The 23153-nt window shown below is 43.6% G+C and overlaps 1 protein-coding gene across 1 annotated transcript in view; it reads left to right on the forward strand.

The window, feature by feature from the left end:
• Window positions 1-22200, forward strand: part of CES5A (carboxylesterase 5A) — a 110562-nt gene extending 88362 nt beyond the window's left edge. Inside the window, 9 exon segments of the mRNA XM_055299332.2 lie at window positions 2239-2392; window positions 4880-4984; window positions 6817-6921; window positions 8625-8765; window positions 11891-11959; window positions 15292-15439; window positions 18582-18731; window positions 21514-21586; window positions 21672-22200. Coding sequence (XP_055155307.1) covers window positions 2239-2392; window positions 4880-4984; window positions 6817-6921; window positions 8625-8765; window positions 11891-11959; window positions 15292-15439; window positions 18582-18731; window positions 21514-21586; window positions 21672-21903 — 1177 coding nt within the window. The 3' untranslated portion in view covers window positions 21904-22200.
• Window positions 22201-23153: the final 953 nt, after the last annotated feature.

The raw sequence follows: 23153 nt of genomic DNA on the forward strand, positions 1-23153 counted from the left end.
AGCAATACTTTTGCAAACTGCACTGGGCCTGTAGCCCTGGAATGTGGCTCTGGGAGTGCTTTGCAGGCAGGAGAGTCTGACAGGGTGCCCTGACCAGAGTAATTAAACTTCTAGCTGCTCTATATATTAGGATTCTGCATAAGATTCCTTTGGTAGAAGAGCTTTCAATAATTGTTTGTCGTATCTGGTTTTGATCATCGGTAGATGAAGCTACAGCAGGAGATGGATGCAGGAAGACAAGGACAGGCCTGATAGGGAAAGGCCTTGATTGCCAGGCCATACATGGAGTTTGGGCTTTATCCAATACAGATTGAGGGACCAGGAGTACCTTTCTAAGAGCAGTGTACCAGGAACCTCACTCTGGAGCAGAGTGGAGGCTGAGCCAGGGGTGCCCAGCTGCAGATAGGGAGCCCCACTGGGAGGCACTGTCTTGATGAAGGCCATGGGGTCATTCAACCACAAAAGCAATAGCTAACATGTATATAACATGTGTATATGACATGCTTATTGTCTGCCTGGCACTGTCAATCTTCACAATCAGGTGGAGTGGGCACTATCATTATCCCCATTTTAGACATGAGAACCATTGAGGCAAAGCAGGTTAAGTGACTTGCCCAAGGTCACCCAGATAATAAGTGGCCAGGCTGTGAATCCTGTGCTCGAGAATGAGATAGTAACCACTAAGGTATAATGCTTCTCAGGATAAACAGAGATGGAGAAATGGGGACGAGGGTGGGAGCCACAGTAGAATGGAGGTAAAATTGGCAGGGCTTCACTCTTCTTGAGCAGGGGCCTGGGAGAGAGAAGGTGGAGTCAGAGCCAGCTCAGTGCTCACAGACAGTGGAGGGGACCCAGGGGAAGGAGCAGTCTGGGGAACTGGAAAATGGAAGGGAGTAGAATGTGCCCCAGGATGACGTGCACATATAATGCCCTGCATGCATCTTTCGGTCTAGACATTTCTTTGGTTCTATGGCATTTCCACTTGTTTCATTTGTTCTTCCATTAATCCCATCCCGGGAAACATGCAATTGTGCAGGGGCAGCAGCATGGGGGCGTGGGATCCCAAAACTGCAGCTTTCTAGCTCTTGGGCCAGGGGGTTTAATCTCTCTGTGCCTGAATTAAAGAGTTGATGTATCCGTTGGTCTCCTGACAGCAGGCTCACAGGTTTAGTGGAAGGGAGTTGGCATGAGCTGCTGCTGTGGAGAAAAGCAGTCTCTGCCCAAACACTTCCCAGCAGAGAGGGAGCACAGGGTTGGGGGATAAACATTGCAGTCTCTCTCTAGCCCACCCTCATGGCACACAGCTGAGGCCTGGGTGATGTCATTCCTAGAGGTCAGTTTTTGCGGGGCAGGGCAGAGAAGGGTGGAGAAGACCCAAAGAAGCAAAGAGAGAAAAACCAGCACCACCTACCTCATAGGTGTGAGGGTTGTAGGAGTATTAGCCTTAAAGCCCTTAGAACAGTGTCTGGTACATGCTGCAGCTGCTGTTATTGTTTTTTGTTTGTTTGTTTATTTTTTTATTTTTTTTGAGACAGAGTCTCGCTCTGCTGCCCAGGCTGGAGTACAGTGGCACGATCTCGGCTCACCGCAAGCTCCGCCTCCTGGGGTCATGCCATTCTCCTGCCTCAGCCTCCTGAATAACTGGGACTACAGGCACCCGCCACCATGTCCAGCTAATTTTTTTGTATTTTGTTTTTTTAGTAGAGACGGAGTTTCACCATATTAGTCAGGATGGTCTCAATCTCCTGACTTCATGATCTGCCCACCTCGGCCTCCCAAAGTGCTGGGATTACAGGCATGAGCCACCGTGCCTGGCCTGTTATTGTTATTATGACTACTATTAATTTAGTTTCATGGAAAATTCTGTGCTCAGGAAACCCTTGCTTTCTAGTACAGACCAACTCTCAGGAATGGATTCATAGATTCCAGACAAGCCTGGCAACATAGGATTCATGGATTGGGATTCATGGATTCTGAGGAACCTGTGAATACTTGAAATTGCACCTACAATATTGTATGTGCATTTTTCTTGGGTGCATAGCTTTCATCAAATTCTCAAAGAAATCCAAATCTCAGCAAAGTATGAGAACTGAGCCCGGTTTCCCCAGCTCCTCCAGGCCTCTAACTCTCAGTCCCCTCCCCACTGACACCTGCCCACAGCCTCTGCTGAGAACTTCCAGGGCTGTGGGAAACACACTATGGCTGACTGAGAATTCTCACCCTGCCTCTTGTCCTCAGCACATGGGATCAGCACGCTCCAGGGAACTGGGCCTTCAAGGACCAGGTGGCTGCTCTGTCCTGGGTCCAGAAGAACATCGAGTTCTTTGGTGGAGACCCCAGCTCTGTGACCATCTTTGGCGAGTCTGCGGGAGCCATAAGTGTTTCTAGTCTTGTGAGTTCTCTGCTTTGTGATTTGAATGAATTTCAGTGCGGGAGGTTCCAAAAATGATGATGAGTCACTAACGTTTGATTGGTGTCTTCATGTTGAACAAACACTTTAATACACATTGTCTTTTTCAAGCCTGACAACACATTATGAGTTAGGGGCTCAGTCTCATTTCATGGACAAGACAGCCATCACTGGGAAAGTTTAAATAAATCACCTAAGGTCACATAGTGAGTAATAATTTGAGGAAAAATCCCTTATATTTGTAGGGGAGAAACCCTAGTATTCAATTACCAGAGTGGTAATTACTTGTTTAATAGGAAACTCAGCTAAGGCATGAAATGCCAAAAGATGCATATAAATATTTTATTTTAATTTAAACCATAAAATCTATATTTCCTCACCAACAGTTGGATACAGGGCCTTATGTTTGCAGAGTTGGTCTGCTGACTCGAGTTCCAACATGGATTATCTTGCATAAACCACCTGCAAAATTCGCTGTCCTCAAATCGCAGTTTCAGTTTCTTTACAGTGGCACAAACTTAAAGATGCCTGCAAAGCAGGCTGACTTTAGCACATTTGGGATTTTTATACTTTTCCTGCAAATATTTTACTTCTTTCTTGTCCATACACAATTTGACAGCAATATATATATAGACATGTATATCTATATATCTATATCTATATATCTGTATAGCATATATATATATATATACACATTCACACACATATATGGTTTTTTGTTTTGTTTTGTTTTGTTTTGAGATGGAGTTTTGCTCTTGTTGCCCAGGCTGGAGTGCAATGGTGCAATCTAGGCTCACCACAACCTCCACCTCCCGGGTTCAACTGATTCTCCTGCCTCAGCCTCCTGAGTAGCTGAGATTACAGGCATGTGCCACCATGCCCAGTTAATTTTGTATTTTTAGTAGAGATGGGGTTTCTCCATGTTGGTCAGGCTGGTCTCGAACTCCCAACTTTAGGTGATCCACCCGCCTTGGCTTCCCAAAGTGCTGGGATTACAGGCGTGAGCCACCATGCCCAGTGACAGCAATATATTTTTTTGAGACAAGGTCTCACTCTGTTGCCCAGGATGGCAAGCAGTGGGGCGATCATAGTTCATTGCAGCCCAAACTCCTGGTCACAAGCAATCATCCTGCCTCAGCCTCCCAAGGAGTTAGGACTACAGGCATGCGCCACCACGCCCAGCTAATTTTTTTTTTTTGAGATGGGGTCTAGCTATATTGCCCAGGATGGTCTTGAACTTCTGGGCTCAAGTGATCCTCTTGCTTTGGCTCCCCAAAATGCTGGGATTACAGGCATGAGCCACTATGCCTGGCCCGACAGCAATATTTTTTAGCCATCCTTTATCAATAATTTTTTTTTCCAGACATAATTTGATTTTCTTTGTACACATACAGTTCATTTGTTCTCATGATATTTCATTGATTATGTAATTACAATAACAAGTGAAATTGACAAAACAGGTTTGGAAGCAAACACACATGATTCTTGTCAAGTAACTGGTGAGAAGAAAAATGTACAGAGGTGTTAGAAAATGGTCCGTTTGCTCAGAATGGTCAGCATTTCCTTGGCATCAGTTGGCAGGTTAATCACAGAAATCAGTAACATGGTGGTGAGTTAAGAGAGCTTCTGCTGAATAGCACTTGACAATATATGTGGTCTTTTTACATCTTCAAAATTACCTTCTAAGGTGGATTATATTAACCTAACTTTTCATATATTATAACAACCATTATTTCATGAGCAAAATTTGACCAGACTCTCTGTGAAGAGTTCTATGTTTATTACTTCCCCTGCTCCTCACAACAGTTTTGTGATATGGGCTCAATTTTTACTCTAGTTTTACAGGGGAATGAACTGATACTTAGAAATATTAAGCAACTTGGCTGGGTGCGGTGGCTCACACCTGTAATCCCAGCACTTTGTGAGGCCGAGGTGAGTGGTCAGGAGATTGAGACTATCCTGGCCAACATGGTGAAACCCTGTCTCTACTAAAAATACCAAAATTAGCTGGGCGTGGTGGTGTGCACCTGTAATCTCAGCTACTCTGGAGGCAGAGGCAGGAGGATCACTTGAATCTGGGAGTCAGAGGTTACAGTGAGCTAAGATCACGCCACTGCACTCCAGCCTGGCCACAGAGCGAGACTCCATCTCAAAAAACAAACAAACAAAAGAAATAAAGAAATATTAAGCAACGTGTCCGAGGTTACCTAGGTAGGAAGTGAAGGAGCTAGAAATCACATGCCTGAACATTTGACATCAAAGTCCATGAAGAACCAGAGGCTCAGAGAGGTTAAGTAACTTGCCCAAACCTTCACAGCTAGTCCTTTAACCCACAAACCAGGGCTTTTTTCCCCTCTAAGCTTACAGCTTTTAAGGAGGCTTCCTGGGAAGGTTTCTTTGAAGAGGGATGAATGGTATGTGTGTCGGTGGGGAGTAACCTTTCCTGGGTCTTCTGTGTTCTCTCTCCAGATACTGTCTCCCATGGCCAAAGGCTTATTCCACAAAGCCATCATGGAGAGTGGGGTGGCCATCATCCCTTACCTGAAGGCCCATGATTATGAGAAGAGTGAGGATGTATGTATACTGTTAACACCTTGCCAGCTTCCTCTCCTCAGTTAGCAGAGAATGTGGTCAGGCACCTTCTCCCCATGTGTTTGGCTTTCCTTAGTGACCATGCCCAAGGAACCTCATGCTGGCCAAAGGTGAACCTTTTTCCTCCATAAAAGGTCTGGTTCAACAGTAAATGGGTCTAACTACACAATGCCACACCACTGGTGTGCACAAGTGTGTGTGTATGTGTGTTATGGTTCTTAAGTCTTACCCTTTATTCTTTGCTTGTGATAGATAACTCAGTCCCCTGTATCCTATACAGTTCTTCTGTGCCTATGCTACTCTACTGGGAATGAATACCCAGGGCATTTTGTTAAGAAAGATTCAGAGGCTGTTTCCAGCTCAGTGGGAAATAATGCTGTGACTGATTAATGTTGTCTGGCATGGGATTATAAGGGGCACCTATCCCACGATATTTGTCATCTGTCTCTTGTCTTAATTATCTACTAGATAGTGAGGCCCTAGAGACGAGGATCTCTCTGTCCTTCAGGCCCCCAGCATAATACCTGGTATATATCAGGCAGCCATAAATGTTCTGGATGAAGGAGTTAACGAATGAGCTGTTTCATTCAATGCATATTAATTAAGCACTGGGCTGTGGAGTCATCTCTTGAGTATTAATCATTTTTGTGGTAAATTTTCTTAAACATCTTACAGAAAGTAACAGTATATACCAAGAGCAGAAACACAGAGTCATAAAATTGTAAAAAAAAATACCCTCAATACACAGAAATATTGATTTTGGTAACATTCTCCATAAAGCTATTTTCAGTTTGGGCATATATTTATTCATTTGACACACATCACTGAGTGCCCACTATTTTCCCTGCTCTGTTAGAACTTTGGGATTTATCAGTGGAGAAAGCACTTCCTAAATTTGAGGGCAATATAATCTTTTTATCACCTATCCATAGATAGGATTAAATCCTGGAATCCATGGTTAGGTTTGGGAAGTGGTCCCGCAATTGTACCAGACTACACACGCTTGCACATTTTCCCAGGGAGAGGGTCTGTAACTTTGATTGGATTCTCAGAGTATCCACGACTCGCAGAAGATTAAGAACCACCACTTTCAGGGAGTGAGTTCTACAAATATGGAGGTTCAGTGACAAGGAAACAGATGTTCAGCAATGGGCCAGGCATGGAAGGTGGGGAACATTGAGCTTATAGGAGATTGGATGAGTAAGGGATTTCTGGGGGCTGAAATGCCCTGAAAGGACATCGGGGAGGGAAGCAGCTGGGCCTTAAAGAATGAGAAGGATTTGTATAGAGGCAGGGAAAAAGACAGGTAGGACATTCCAGGCTGTGAGTGGGCCTGGGGCTTGGGTAGGGCTGACAAGCTGAGAATCTGATCTGGAGTCCTGCCTCTACTGACAGTGAAGGAGCTTCCAAAGCTGCTCGTCGTTCTTGGTGTTTGTCTTCATTCAGCACCTCAAGGTTGGGCTTCTAGATTCCAGAGGGGCAAAGTACCACTGCAGCCAAGCTCACAGGACTGATCTCTTTGTGACCAGGAATCTTGATTCCATTCCACGGCCACAGACTGACAAACTCCCATCTCCAGTTGTGGTGTTTACTAAAGATGACAAGGAGAGCCAGGCAAGAGACTGAGGGTGATGCAGTGGGAAACTGTCCACATGTGCACCTTCCATTATAGGGGCATGGGTCTAGGCAGTGGTAGCAGGATGGACTCATATATGGAGGGCCAGCCTGTGGCTGATTGGAGGGCATTTTCAAGCTTTTGTTTTCCTAGATGCTTTCAATATCATGCTCTAACTCGGTCCTTCTCTACAAAATAGCTGCAGGTGGTTGCACATTTCTGTGGTGACAATGCGTCAGACTCTGAGGCCCTGCTGACGTGCCTGAGGACAAAATCCTCCAAGGAGCTGCTGACCCTCAGCCAGGTGAGGACAGAGGAGGCAGTTTTGGGGGCAGGCTTGCCCTTCGAATGGAGAGATGAACAAATCCTACCCCTCTGTTATTTATTTGAATTTGGAACATAGAAAAGAGGAGGATTGGGGTACTTGGTAACAGCAGTAAAAAAAATAAGTAGGGTTATAGAACCCTTGTAGGTAATTTAAGAAAATTGTTGAGGCAGGGGTGCAACTTAGCCTGGAGAAGATTCAGCAAAGTACAAGGCTTGTCTCTAAGTCCCTGAAAGCATCTCACTGGAGAGAAGGACCACACTTGTTATGCATGCTTCCAGAAGCTGAAGTCAAAATCAAGGCTGGAAGTTCTATTAGAAAGTCATTTTAGTTTTGTGTAACTGAAAACTTTTCAGTTGTCTGGAAAAGGACTGGGCTCCTTTAGAAGGTGGTGAGATGCCCACCTCTCCAGGTATTCAAGGAAAATCTAGCTGACCACTGACAAACTTTCAGTCAGTGACAGTTAATTGGACCGGGTGATCTTTTATGTCACTTCCAATCTTGAGAGCCTTTGATGACAGTCTTTGAACGGACAAGATCATTATCTTTCAGATTTCAACATTTGCTACTTATGTGATGTGTACTGAACGTCCACTCTGAGCCATGCTAGACTCAGTGAAATGGATAAGTAGTCCTGGACCTGATGTTGTGTTAAACTCTTTCATGTGCTCCTTTCTACCCAAATCTCAAAACAGAAACCTAAAGAAATCATGATTAGGGCTGAGTGTTGCTTTCTGAGACCCAAAAAGTATCCAGACATGTCCAAGGCACTGTGTCTCGGGGAGACACCTACAGTATCCTACAACCCCTATAGTCCTGACCACTCCATCTACCACAATTTTTCCCTTTGCATTTGGCCAGTTGAACATGCAACTCAAAGTTGAACATGCATCAGGATCACCTGGAGGACCGGCTACAAGAAGATTCCTGGGCTACACCCCCACCCCAGAGTTTCTTATTGAGGAGGCTGAAGTGGGCCTGAGAATGTGCATTTCTAACAAGTTCCCAGATGATGCTGATGCTGCTGGTATAGGAACCACACTTTGAGAATCTCCAGGCTAGGCTGTATTAGTCGCTTCTCATGCTGCTAATAAAGACATACCTGAGGCTGGGTAATTTATAAAGGAAAGAGGTTTAATAAACTCAGAGTTCCACATGGCTGGGGAGGCCTCACAATCATGGTAGAGGGTGAAGGAAGAGCAAAGGCACATCTTACATGGAGGTGGGCAAAAAAAAAGCTTGTGCAGGGGAGCTCCCCTTTATAAAACCATCAGATCTCATGAGATTTATTCACTATCATGCAAATAACATGGCAAAGATCTGCCCCCTACCTCTCACCCGGTCCCTCCCACAACATGTGGGAGTTATGGGAGCTATAATTTGAGATTTGGGTGGGGACACAGCCAAACCATATCACAGGCCACTGTTTTTCTTGGTAGATATTATTATTATTCCCATTTAACAGATGAGAACATAAGGCACAGACAAGTTTAGCCCCCTTGCTCAAGTACATTGCAGAGCTGCCAGGGACTGATATATTGAGCTGGGCCCATAGTGTTTGTTTTTACTTTTTAAGTGCATTTAAGCCAGTGCTAGACTGGGTTGGCTTTGCTTGGCCAGGATTTGGGACAGCAGATTTTGTGAACAGAAATAGCTGATGATTTTTTTCTTCCTTATTACAGAAAACAAAGTCTTTCACTCAAGTGGTTGATGGTGCTTTCTTTCCTAATGAGCCTCTAGATCTATTGTCTCAGAAAGCATTTAAAGCAATTCCTTCCATCATCGGAGTCAATAACCATGAGTGTAGCTTCCTGCTGCCTATGGTAAGAATTCTGGCTGTCCATACTGCCACTCCCTCAAACCATGATGTAGCTCTTGGCTTCAACAGCTGAGCATTTCCACAGAAGACATCACGTATTGTAAGTGCTGGAGCCCACCAGCCAAGCACACAGTGATCACCTTTCCTCTCTCTGAAAGAGGGCAAGTGAGGACCAGGCCAGTCACAGCAAGTGTCTGCCTTGCTTCTCATGTGATGAGATTTAGGGTGGAAGAAACAACTCCATAAAAAGGAAAGAGGGGATGGGTCCATTTGGTCTTTGTTCAAACAATATTATAAATGATCGTTTCCAAAAAATGCAGTTACCACTAAAGAGCTGACATTCAGATAGGTTTGAAAAACTTCAGTCCTTTAAATTTTTCAAGTCCCGCCTTGGTTCTGGCATTTTGACATCCTAGAATGCTAAGGTTGTATAAGTTGCAAAATTGTTAAATCATTTTATTTATTCAACAAGTATGTACTGAGCATTTATTAGAGGCTTATAAAAACTGAGCATACGAGCTTTCTGGGAGCTTACACTCTGGTGGGGAGAGAGAGATGAGACACAAAGTTGAGAAGATGATTTCAGAGTGATAGATGCTATGAATGACACAAGTAGGGAGAGAACGTATCTTTAGGGAGGATAACAGGTGGTCAGGAAAGGCTCTTCTAGGGAGAGATTGTTGAGCTGAGGCCCAGGTGCTGGGAAAGACCCATGATTTTTTGATTCTGTGGCATAGGAAGACTCTCTTCTTTGGAAATAAACTTTTCATCTGTCCTCAGAAGAGTGGAGACTTCAAATTCCTAATACTGTTGAAGCTCATTTATATAGATTGACTTCCTTATTTTAAGTTGGAGGAAATAGGGTTAAGAAATAAAGAGGTATGTCAAATTACAAAGCTAGTTGTTGGCTGTCTAGAACCAGAGTCCCAAGTTCATTGAGTTGTGAAAGCATGTTCTGCCATTATTAATTTGACCTCCAGGGCAATGTTTTGAAGTGGGACTAGGGATTTTTGTCCTCATGTTGCAGATGAGGCCACTGAATCACAGTTCATGGCTTAAGTAAGGCCTTTCAGTGGTTTCTGGGTGTGTGTTAGAAAGAAGAAGGCAGGTGCTAGTGATGACAGTCACCACTGTAACTACTGTAACCAGTTCCCCAGTGCCTTCCAGTACCAAGCACAGGCCATCCAAGCAACAACGTGAAAACAGACATGATTTTCCCTATTTTAAAGAAACTGAGGCTCAGAGCAGCTAAAGTGGATTTCTAACATTTCCCAGCTAGTAAGGAGGCAGGGGTGTATAATTTTTATGCATTTAGGCTCTGCCTTTTTAATTTAATTTAATTTAATTTAATTTTTGAGTCAGAGTCTCACTCTGTTGCCGAGGCTGGAGCGCAGTGGTGCGATCTTGGCTCACTGCAACCTCCACCTCCTGGGTTCAAGTGATTCTCCTGGCTCAGCCTATCGAGTAGCTGGGATTACAGGCACCCACCACCATGCCCAGCTAAATTTTTTTTTGTATTTTTAGTAGAGATGGGGTTTCACCATGTTGGCCAGGCTGGTTTCCAACTCCTGACCTCAGGTGATCCACGTGCTTTGGCCTCTCAAAGTGCTGGGATTACAGGCATGGGCTGCTGCCCAGTCAAGGCTCTCCCTTTAAATACCGAGTTCTCTGCTTACCTGCTGTGTGATATTAGGGGAGTTGCCCACCCTCTCTGAGCTTCCATTCCTTCATCTGTGAAATAGGGCTAATCTTAGCACCTGCTTCACAGTTCTACATCAAACAGCCTGGCATATAGTCAGTGCTCAGTAAATGCTAGATATTGGAGTTATTCAAGTGACAGAATTTGCAGAGCTCAAAAGCCTGTGTGGGTGCTGAAATTCCATGTGAATTTGCAGTTAAACCCATTGCTAGCTGTTAGAGACCACAGGAAATCCCCAAGAAACAAATCCCAGCTCCTTCATGTACAGAGAAGGTTTTTAGTAGTTAAAATATACTTGTGGGTAATTTAAATGACTCTGAGGATTCCCTGAGATTCCAGGAGACAGGTATGGCCCTAGTATTAATTTAAGTATTGGCCCTAGTGAATCATTACCCCAAGATTTTCAGCAGAAAACATACCAAGAAAATTCCTTTGTCAAGTGGATAGCATTTCTGCTGCCTCATGTTTTAAAGCTGTAATTTTGCCAGAAAGTAGTAATTTAACAAATAATCACATGAAGTGCTTACTATATACCAAGTACCATTGTAAGAGCTTTACAAATATCAACTCACTAAGTCTTATCACCCTCCCACCCTCGTGGGAGGTACTTGTTGCAAACTCCATCTTACAGATGAGGAGCCTGAGGCAGGAAGAGTTGAGTCCCTTGCCAAGTTCTCAGCTGGTGAGGGCAGCGCAGGAAGCCTGTGTTTTCAGTCACCAGCCTCACCACCACTGCCTGACCTCCCACTGTGGCTTCTCTTCTTTGTGGCCCCACTCACAAAGGTCTTTAGAAGGAGAACAACAAACACTAGTTTGGAAATTTTCTGGCTTCTCTTTGAACTTGGTGTCAAAGCCAAGTTGGGGCCTCTTAGGCAGTCAGGGCTGCCATAATAAAATACCATAGACTGGGAGGCTTAAACCACAGGCATTCATGTTCTCACAGTTCTAGGGGCTGAAAGTCCGAGATCAAGGTGCTGATATTACTTTGTGTGTCTAAACTTTCTTTTCTCATAAGGACATCAGCCAGATTGGATTAGGACCCACTCTAACAGCTGCATTTTAACATAATCACCCCTTTAAAAGTACTATCTCCAAATACTCGCATTCTGAATTGCAGGGGGTTAAGGCTTCAATGTGTGAATTTTGAGGGGGCCACAGTTAAGCCCCTAATGGGAGCCTTCCCACAAGGTGGCCACTCAGGCCCCACAAAGCTGCAGGTGGAATGACAAGGAACAGCTGCCTTTTATCAAAAGTGAGAAGAAATTAACTATCTGACAAGCACACTGAGGCCACTTCCACACATGGCTGCTTGGGCTTGAGGACTCCTTATCCAGCTTCCCCTGTGAAAGTCAGCTGCCCAGGCCCTCAGGGAGATGGGTTTACCTTCTGATGACCAGATGGCTTACAGAGGGCACTGCTTCTCTCCACAGAAAGAGGCTCCTGAGATCCTCAGTGGCTCCAACAAGTCCCTTGCCCTCCATCTGATACAAAACATCCTGGTGAGTAGCTTGGGAGGCTGCAGTACTCCAGAGACACATGCACTTAACAGATAGCCCTGGGTCACACTCAGCAGGAGAAGCCAAGGGCACAGACACTCCTCACTCACTCAGTCATTCAATAGACCTTTACTAAGCATAGGTGTATTAGTCCACCTTGCACTGCTATTAAGAAATACCTGAGCCTGGGTAATTTATAAAGAAAAGAGGCTTAATTGGCTCCTAGTGCTGCAGGCTGTACAGGAAGCATGATGCTGGCATCTGCTCAGCTTCTCAGGAGGCCTCAGCAAACTTACAATCATGGTGGAAGGTGAAGGGGAAGAAGGCATGTCTTACAAGGCCAGAGCAGGAGGAAGAGAGGGAGGGAGGAGGTGCCACACACTTTTAAACAACCAAATCTCATGAGAACTCTATCATGAGAACAGCTCCAAAGGGATGGTGCTAACCATTCATGAGAAACCGCTCCTACGATCCAATCACCTCCCATCAGGCCCCGCCTCCAACATTAGGGATTACAATTCAACATGTGATTTGGTGGGGGACACAGGTAGAAACTATATCAATAGGCACACAAACCCAATCCACAATCCCCAATCTGGAAGAGCTCCAAAAACCCAGAGGCTTTTTGTAACCCACCCAGCAGTCAAACCGGACCTTGACTGATTTGTGTCTATCAGTCATTTTTGTTCCCATACACTTATTCATTTTATTTATTCCACTATTCAGATGTTTCTCTGTGGATGCATTAATGTGGGTGTTGGGGTGTTTCCCCCACCCTGAGCCTGTGTCATAACATGCGGCATAGGTGCTACATTATCTACCTACAGTCTGAAAAGCTCTGAATGCTGAAACAAACATGAGACTGGGGACCTGTATTCACTACACATGAGACAGGCATCAGGCCAGGTTCTGCAAGACTGGTCATTTACTCATTCATTCACTCATTTATTGTTCCATCACTAATTCATTCATTCACTGCACAAACTTAGCAGTATCTGGTCTTACTCTAGACACTAGGATATAGAGATGGATTGTTTTCCTTCGTTTCTTTTCTCCTTTTTCCATCTTCCTCTTTTTCCATAAACGTTTATTCAGTGTGGACTCAGTGCCAATGTTCATTTTGTTCACTTGTCCATGGAACACATGTTTACTGAGAGTCCACATGCCCCTGCACTTCCCTGGGCACTGGGGTGCAATGTGGGGTGGACAGGGATGACAAGACACTTTAATACAATACACATGAAGCACAGGAATGTCCAAGGCCTTGTGGTGCCCACAGAAGGGGACAGGTGGCTCTCTTGGGGAGAAGGGTTTGGAGGATTAATGGAGCTTGTCTGGTGATGGAAGGGGTGGGTGGAGAAACTGGGAAGAACCAAGAGGACCAACTGGGAGCAGAGGGGTGTGAAGAGATCAGCTGAGGGTTGGCTGCAGCAGGAGAGAATGCTTTCAGCTGTTGTAAGCTATGTAATGAGCATAGACTTCATCCTAAAGACAGAGAACAGAAGGAAGAAGCCCTCTGAAACTGGGCATGGTGGCTCACATCTGCAATCCTAGCACTTTGGGAGGCCAAGGCAGGAGGATTGCTTGAGCCCAGAAGTTCAAGAACAGCCTGGGCAACACAGGGAGACCTTGTCTCTACAAAAAAATAAAAAAATTAGCCAGGGCTGGTGGTGTGCATTTGTGGTGCCGGCTACTTGGGAGGTCAAGCAGGATTGTTGAGCCTGGGAATTTGAAGCTGCGGGATCTCGCCACTGCACTCTAGCCTGGGTAACAGAGCGAGAGACTCTGTCTCAAAAAAAAAAAAAAAAAAAAAGAAGAAGGGAAACAGAAAGAAACACTACAGGCAGATATCCCTCAGGCCCCCTTGGTGGAGGGATGTTTGACGAGTTGCAGCTGTCTGATGATGAATTGGGACTAAGGTTTGAGAGATATTGATGATATAAGTTATACAGTGGAATTCTCAGGTGGATTGGAGATGGCCTCATGGAGAAGATGCTCATTGATCTGAGCCTTAGGGGAGGGGAACAACTGAGCAGAAGGACATTTCAAGTAGAGTGGGAAGTAGGTTGTGGGGGAAAGTGCAAGAGGAATGGAAGGGCATGTGTTTCTCCTAGGCACGGTAGCATGCTAGGGGCTGCTTTTTAAACAGTAAGTAGTTCTCTGATGCAGAAGTCATAGCCTTACCCCAGAACCCTAGGATTTTGCACGCTGACTGTCCTATGGGGACTCACCTGAGACTCCACACAGCATCTATACCCATCTTGGACACCTCCAGAACCAAGGAGTCTGCTGGTTATATGGCCAAAGAGACCAGGCCCTTACACCATAGACTGGACATACTGCAGAGGCCTCCATTGCTCTGGGCTGATTAAAAACCACCAGCCTCCTGAGGACCCAATAAATGAGTCTGAGCAGTATTCCCCAATGTGGTGTACACTTCCTCACCTCCAAATTCCAAAGAAACCCATCAAGGGCTGCTGTCTCAGTGGTAGGGGTTTGAGCTGCAACACTTTTCCAGCATTTCCTAGAGCACCAGATCCCTGAATCTTCATGGAATTTACCATGCACTCTCTGCCATTAGTGCCTAGGGAAAGTTGAGAGGGAGAAGCCTGGGAGGCAGGCTGGTGCCAGGTCAGAGAAGCATCAAATGTCCTATTAAGGCACTCAGCAATGGGGCCCGGGGGAACCAACAGGACCAAAGTACTGCTCTGGGCCAAGCGGCATACTTTTCTCTTCATATCTCATATAATCCTCCACATCCCTACAGAGGAGGAAACTGAGGCTCCAAGAGACCAACTAGCTTAGGTAAGATAATAGCTAAGGGCTGGAGGCAGCACTGGTACCAGGAGCAGGGCTGGTTTCATGGATGTTCTGCCTGTGTAGTCACAGAGGACCTTGTTGCTCAGAAGAGTCCTACATTTGGTTTAATGCTCAGCTGTTACCATCTTGAAATTCTTAATGATTTTTTGAACAAGGAGTTTATGTTTTTACTTTGCACTGAGCTCCACAGATGATGCAGCCAGTTCTGCCCAGGAGTGACTCATTCTGAGACACGAGAGAGAGGCCTGTGGTCAGGAGCATGGGATTTGGATGCAAATAGACTTGTAAAAGAATCATGGTTCTTCCAGTTGGACCCAACTACTTCACCTCTCTAAGCCTCAGTTTCTTAATCTGTGAAACGGGGCTAGTTTTGATACTTGCATCATAGGGTTGCTGTGTGGGTTAAAGGAAGCAATGTGGGTAAAGCATTCAGAATCATACCTGCACAGGTGAGTGTTTAACATGTTGGCCATTGTGGTTGACCTGGATCTCCTAGGACTACAATTTTTTTACAGCACATCCCGCCTCAGTATTTGCACCTTGTGGCTAATGAATACTTCCACGACAAGCACTCCCTGACTGAAATCCGAGACAATCTTCTGGACTTGCTTGGAGATGTGCTCTTTGTGGTGCCTGCACTGATCACAGCTCGATATCACAGAGGTGAGTCTCTGAGCACCCCGCTCCAGGACCACAGCCCAGTGAGGCTGATGGCCACGGAAATCCATGTTGTCTACTGACCGGCTGCCTTCTCTGCCTCTGTTCCCTCATGGAGAGGGCGTTCCCAGGTGTGTCTGGATGGAAACATGCCATGGGGACCTGTGTCATTCACCTGCCTTTCAGAGTTTGGGAATGGTGATCAGTTGTTTCTGTTTCTTCCCCTTCTTCAGGACCTGTAGAAAATTTTCATCTCCCTATAATTTTCTGGGCGCTGTCCCCAAGGATTTTTTCTTTCTAGAAATGTCTTCCCCAACATCTTAGACATACATAGTAATGGAACAAACATTATAGCTATAAGGAGTAATGGAACTCCTAAAGTAATAGACTTTAAATCAACTATTTTAAATGCAGCCAAATACTCCGTAACATTAGATTCCACATTCTTCTCAAGTGCACATACAACATCCTCCAGAATAAACCATATGTTAGGTCACCAAACAAATCCCAGTAAATGTAAAAGGACGGAAATCATGCAGAGTATCTTCTTCAACCACAGGGAATGAAATTAGAAATCAGTAACAAAAGGAAATCTGGAAAATTCACAAATATTTATAAATGAAATGGCATACTCTTTATTACATTTTGAAAATTATAGTTAAATATGCTTAATAAAAAATTTACCATTTTAACCATTTTAAGTGTATAGTTCAATGGTATTAAGTACATTCATATTGTTGTACAACCATCACTGCTATACATCTTCAGAACGTTTTTATCATCCCAAACTGAAAATCAGTACCTATTAAAAATAACTCTCCATCCCTCCTTCCCCCAGACCCCAATAACCACCATTCTACTTTCTGTCTCTATGACTGACTTTTTAGTTACTTTAGTGACTTTAGTTACTCAATGTAAATTGAATCATTCAATATTTGTCCTTTTGTCTGGCTTATTTCACGTAGCATAAGATCTCAGGATTCCTATATGCTGTACTATACATCAGAATTTCCTCCTTTTTTAAGGTGGAACATTAATGGAACATTAAGGAATAATGTTCCATTGTATGTATATATCACATTTTGTTTATCCATTTATTCATTAATGGACATTTGTGTTGTTTCCACCATCCGGCTATTGTGCAAGGAACAATCGGCTATTGGCTACAATCGGCTATTGGCTATAATGCTGCAATAAACATAGTTGTAGAAATAGCTGTTCAAGTCCCTGTTTTCAGTTATTTGGGGTATATGCCAGAGGCAGAATAGCTGGATCATATGTAATTCTATGTTTAATTTTTTCAAAGAACTGTCATGTTGTTCTCCACGGTGTCTACACCATTTTACATTCCTACTAGCAGTGCACAGGTGTTGCAATTTCTCGACATCTTGACCAACATTTGTTATTTTCTGTTGTTGTTTTTTAAATAGTGACTATTCTAATGGGTTTGAAGTAGTATCTCATTATGGTTTTCATTTCCATTTTCCTAATTATTAGAGATGTTGAGCATCTTTTCATGTGCTTATTGGACATTTGTATGTATGTTTTTGGAGAAATGTCTATTTAAGACCCTTGCCCATTTTTGAATTGAGTTGTTTTTTGTTGCTGAGTTTTAAGAGTTCCTTATATATTGTGGAAATTAATCCCTTATGAGATATATGACTTGCAAATATTTTCTCCCATTCTGTGGGTTGCCGGGTTGCCTTCTTACTCTGTTGATAATATACAAAAATTGCACTGTAGTTTTTAATTTTGATGAAATATAATTCATCCACTTTTTTTGTTGATTGTGCTTTTGGTGTCATATATAAGAATCCACTGCCAAATTCAAGGGCACGGAAATTTACCACTACATTTTCTTATAAGAGGTTTACAGTTTTAGTTTTACATTTAGGTCTTTGATCCATTTTTAGTTAGTTTTTCTATATAGTATGAGGGAAGAATATACCTTTATTCTTTTGCATGTGTCATATACTAGGGTGGCTACAATTTTTTTTAAAAAGAAAAGGAGTAAGAACAAGTGTGTAGGATATAGAGAAACCAAAAGTTTCATACACTGCTGTTGGAGACATAAAACTGTGCAGCCACTGTGGAAAACAGCTGTGGCTGTTCCTCAAAAAGTTAAACATAGAGTTTCCATATAACCTAGCAAATCCAGTCCTAGGGATATACTCAAGATAATTGAAAACTGATGTTCAAACAAAACTTGTATATGAATGTTCATAGCACCCTTGTTCATTATAGGCCAAAATGTAAAAACCCAAATGTTCATAAAACGATGAATCAATAAACAAAATTCAGTATATACTTAACGATTGATTGTCATTTTGCCATAAAAAGAAATGAAATACGGATGGATGCTACAACACAGATGAGCCTTGTAAACATTTTGCTAAGTGAAAGAAGTCAGGCACAAAGGGCCACATGTTGTATGATCCCATTTATACGAAATGTTCAGATTAGGCAAAGCCATAGACACAGAAAGTAGAACTGAGTTTTCCAGAGGCTGAGAATTGGGGCCAAGGGGGAGTGGCTGTTAAATGGGTCTGAGGTTTCTGTTTGAGGTGATGAAAATGTTCTGGACCTAAATAGTGGTGATAGTTGCACAACATCCTAAATGTACTAAAAACCGCTGAATTACACACTTTAAAATGGTTGAAGTGGCAGATTTCACTTATATCCATTTTGCCTTAAAAATATTGTTAAGAAAATGAGAAGGCAGACCAGAGACTGGAAGAAAATATTCATGGTACAATTATTTGACAAAATAATCATATCCAGAATAGAAGAACGCTTACAGTTCAGTAATGAAAAGAAAGTATTTTCCAATAATGGGTAAAAGACTTGAACTTTGAGAGAAAGTCCCAACAAAGTAGATCTTGGCTGAATATAGAGGACTTTTTTTGAGAAGTAGAACTACTGCCTTCTCAGACATGAGCTCTTCATCACTAGGGATATGAGCACTGGTGTAGCAGGAAATTCCAGCCTCAAATGAGGAAGGGGGAAGTGAGGCTGGCTTACGTAGCCTCCTGTCTCTGAGCTATCCCACCCCTGGGTCTATACATCCAAGACTTGATAGGTGGGGACACAGAGCCAGCCCCCTGCTCCACGCTGCATGCATGCCTGACCTTCCCTGACCTTTTGTCAGATGCTGGTGCACCTGTCTACTTGTATGAGTTTCGGCACCGGCCTCAGTGCTTTGAAGACACGAAGCCAGCTTTTGTCAAAGCCGACCACGGTGATGAAGTCCGCTTTGTGTTCGGTGGTGCCTTCCTGAAGGGTGACATTGTTATGCTCGGTAAGGAACTGGCCACTCCCCACAGTTCACATGAAGCCCCCTGCTTACCCCACCACTATGCAAGAGCCTGGAGGACTTCGGGGTTGGCATTTAATCACCTCTGTGGTTTACAGGTGGACACAACCTTTCTCTGGAAAATGCCCTCACTTCCATTTTTGGAAGCCAAGATGAAAAAGTGCCATGACAGTTGCTTGATGAGGGCTTCTCTTTGTAATGAAACCTACAGGTGTGACCACTTCAGGGCACTCAAGCAATCTAAATAATGTTTTAAAAAAATGTACTAGAACCATTTTCTTCCTTTTCTTTGACCACTGGTCTTACCCTCCTTCCCCTTCCCAGAAATCCCATGAGGCCACAACCTGAAGCTTTAAGAGACAAGGACCATGTTTTTCATAATTCCAGCTCAAAGTGCTCTGCACCCAGACGAGCTTATGTAAATGCTTGTGAACTGTTACTTGTGATGTTAGCTCATTTATTCTTAAATTTATGACATATTTGGTGCCTAAAATGAACCAATCAGATGAGGTTATCAATGGAAGAAAATTACAAGGAAAATTACACACAGGAGCTATCACTAAAATATTTAGTTAGAAACATTACACAATGCAGGCTCTTAACTTATTCACACTGGCCTCTTGACAAAGAGGACAGAACATTCCGTATAGAGTGTATTTGTGCACTATGGTTTATTCATTATTTCAGTTTTTCATCCTCACAACACAGATAATAAAAAACTTCCTCCTAGGTTGCCATAAGGATTAAATAAAATAAGCCCCATAAAGTAAGAGTGAATACCTAATAAATGTCACTGTTATTTCTCAGCAACCATTCCTGAGCCCATACTATGTAACGGCACATGGACTCCCTAAACTGCAAAAAGTCAACAACATATGTATCAAAAGGTTAAATTCCTTGATGTCTAAAGAGCTCCTAAAATTAATAAGAAAAGAATAACCTAATTGAAAACTGGGTAACAGATACAAACAGTTCATGGAAAAGAAAACACAAGTGGCTTCTAAACATATGAACATCCACTCAACCTCCCTCATAACAAGAAAACTGCAGACCATCCTTAGCAAGGAATTATTTTTCATCAATCAAGTTTGAAAAAAACAAAACACTTAAAATAATGTATTCAAGCAGGTGTGAGAAACAATTTTATACATTAATAGAGAAGTCTATCAACATTTAAAATGCATGTAAGGCTGGGCATGGTGGCTCACATCTGTAATCTCTGCATTTTGGGAGTCTGAGGCGGGAAGATTGCTTGAGTCCAGGAGTTCCAGACCAGTTTGGGCAACACAGTAAGACCCCCTCTCTACAAAATAATAATAATAATAATAATAAACAAAATTAGCCAAGCATGGTGGCACACACCTGTAGTCCCAGCTACTCAGGAGGCTAAGGTGGGAGGATCACTTGAGCCCGAGTTCGAGGCTGCAGTGAGCTGTGATCACGGCCCTGAACTCCAGTCTGGGCAACAGAGTGAGACTCCTGTCTCAAAAATTGTTTTTATTTTTATAAAATAAAAAAAAATGCATGTAGTCTTAGCCAGGTGTGGTGGCTCCTGCCTATAATGCCATCACTTTGGGAGGCTGAGGCGGGAAGAATTGCTTGAACCCAGGAGTTGGAAGCTGCAGTGAGCTATGATCGTGCCACTGCACTCCAGCCTGGGTGACAGTGAGACCCCATCTTTATAAAAATAAATAACATAGATTAAAATGCATATAGTTTTTAGCCTGGCAATTCTACTTCTAGAGTTTTTGTGTAATTATACTTCCACATGTGCAAAAGTATATATGCACACTAAAATATTGCTTTTACCAGAAAAGATTGGAAATATGACAATACTTGATATATTTATATATAATTGCATATAAATATGTTTTTATATATTACATGCTCATAGAACAACAAATGGCAGTCTGATAAGTGACAAGTCCTATATATGAAATCAATTTTAATAAAAACAGCAATATGTAGAATACGTGTCCAGTCTCCTGCCAGATGTGTAGAAAGGTGTCCACTTACACCCTGGTACCTGCAGAGCCTGTCTTTGGGAAAGTGCCTCTGAGGCTCGTCACTGGGTGTCTGCAGGGAAGAGATGAAAGGGAAACATTTTCATTGGATATTAGATGCTCTTTCTGCATTTTGGATTTTCTATTTTTTAAATAAATAAATACAAAAATTAATTGTAAAAATGTGTGTGGCAGGAGGGAGGCAGAGGGAGAGAGAGTAGGAAAGAGAGGAAAGAGAGAGAGAAGCAAGAGAGAGGGAAGACAGGGAGAGAAGGAACAGAGAGAGGGAAGAAAGAGAGAAGGGAGAGAGAGGGAGAAGGAAGAGAGAGAGGGAAGGAAGAGAGAGGGGAGAGAGAGAAGAAAAAGAGGGAAGAGAGATGGAAGAGAGAGATAGGGAGAGAGAAGGAAGAGAGGATGGAGAGAAGGAAGAGAGACAGAGGAGAAAACAGAAAGAGACAGAGAGAGGGAGCAAGCTGGTCTGTGTCCCCAGGGAACCTGCAGCCTCATGGGACTGGCTGCAGGAACACGGGGTGGACAGGGAAGATGTGTGTTCAGCTTCCACCATTCGGAAGCCACAGTTCCTTGGACAGGTCCCCGTTGCTCTGAGCCTCAGTATCTGCATGTATAAAATGGGTACAGTGACTCGGTAGGCTTGTAAGTTTCCAGTGGGAGGAGGGGTGTGAAAGGGATTCATCAAATACAAGGCACCCGGGGCTTCCCGACCCTCACCCAGAGCAGCAGCATTTTGTGATTATCTCCTTCAGAAGGAGCCGTGGAGGAGGAGAAGTTACTGAGCCGGAAGATGATGAAATACTGGGCTACCTTTGCTCGAACCGGGTAAGTAAACCTCCCGGTCTCCCCCATGCCAAGGCCTGGGGTGTGAGGAGGAAAATCTCACCCCTGTTTCTGCTCTCCCTTCCAGGAATCCTAATGGGGACGACCTGTTTCTGTGGCCAGCCTATAATCTGACCGAGCAGTACCTGCAGCTGGACTTGAACATGAGCGTCGGACAGAGACTCAAAGAACCGCGGGTGGAGTTTTGGACCAGCACCATCCCCCTGATCCTGTCTGCCTCCGACACGCTCCACAGTCCTCTTTCTTCCTTAACTTTCCTCTCTCTCCTCCAGCCTTTCTTTTTCTCTTGTGCTCCTTGAGAAGTTATCGTTCTGTGATTTTGCTTTCCCTTATCCTCCTTTAATTTCTCCCGCAATCGTTAGCTTCTTTCTAAGCTCAGCTGCTTTCTAAGGGGATCTTCGCAGAACAAGCTGCTTTCGCTGATATTTTATGGACTTAAGAATGATCCTTACGGAATTCTTTTCAACATCAAAAAGTGCAATTTGTCTTGGAAGGCAACAAGATTTCTTCAATAAATTTGGAGGAGGGCTGGCCTATTAGTTGTCATAATAATGGTTTTGTAACTCATATGAAATAAAATCAGAATGTAAAATATGTATACAGGGGCAGAATTTAATTCTGTGCTGATAATTCTCCCCCTGCCCCCAGCACCCACTTTCTGTCAGAGAAGGTGTCTGTGTATGTTACCCAAAATGCAAGTCCCCCAATCCCAACCCACAGGGGCTTCGGCCACAAGCCAAGTATGGATGACTTGGACATCACAAGTTTGAGCTGGGTCTCTTCTCTGGCTCAGAGAGGTGTGGGTGATGGGGTATCCATAGCCATGGAAAGCTGACATCATCCAAAATAAAAAACCTAGAAGTCAAATTCTAGGCATCAAGGGTCAGATCAGCAATGCCAAGAAGAAATGAAGCTTCCCTGATGGGGTCGAGATGAATCTATCATTCAATATATATCTGCACTGACTGGGTGTGGTGGCTCATGGCTGTAATCCCAGCATTTTGGGAGGCTGAGGCAGGTGGATCACTTAAGGTCAGGAGTTCAAGACCAGCTTGGCCAACATGGTGAAACCCCATCTCTACTAAAAAAAATACAAAAATTAGCCAGGCGTAGTGGTGTGTGCCTGTAGTCCCAGCTACTCGGGAGGCTGAGGTGGGAGAATCACTTGAACCCGGGAGGTGGAGGTTGCAGTGAGCAGAAGCTGCACCATTGCACTCCAGACTGGGTGACAGAGTGAGAATCCTTCTCGAAAAAAAAAAAGATAAGATAATAATAATAAAATATAAAAAATAAATCTACACTGAGCATCTGATATATTCCAGGCATATCCCCACTAGGGATATAGCAGTGAACAAAACATGGCTGCTACCAAAGAGTGAGCAAACAGACATTAAGCAAACATTCACGCCAGTGGATATCTCACACTGTAACTTTGATAGGTGTCACTCAGGAGAATAAGGTGTTTTCAAGAAAGTGTAACAGAGGGAACCTAAGTTAGATTAAAACCTTAGGAGGCTCTCTCTGGAGAAATAGCATTTACATTAAGAAA

Source organism: Symphalangus syndactylus, chromosome 11 (assembly GCF_028878055.3).
Source record: "Symphalangus syndactylus isolate Jambi chromosome 11, NHGRI_mSymSyn1-v2.1_pri, whole genome shotgun sequence".
NCBI classification, from domain to species: domain Eukaryota; kingdom Metazoa; phylum Chordata; class Mammalia; order Primates; family Hylobatidae; genus Symphalangus; species Symphalangus syndactylus.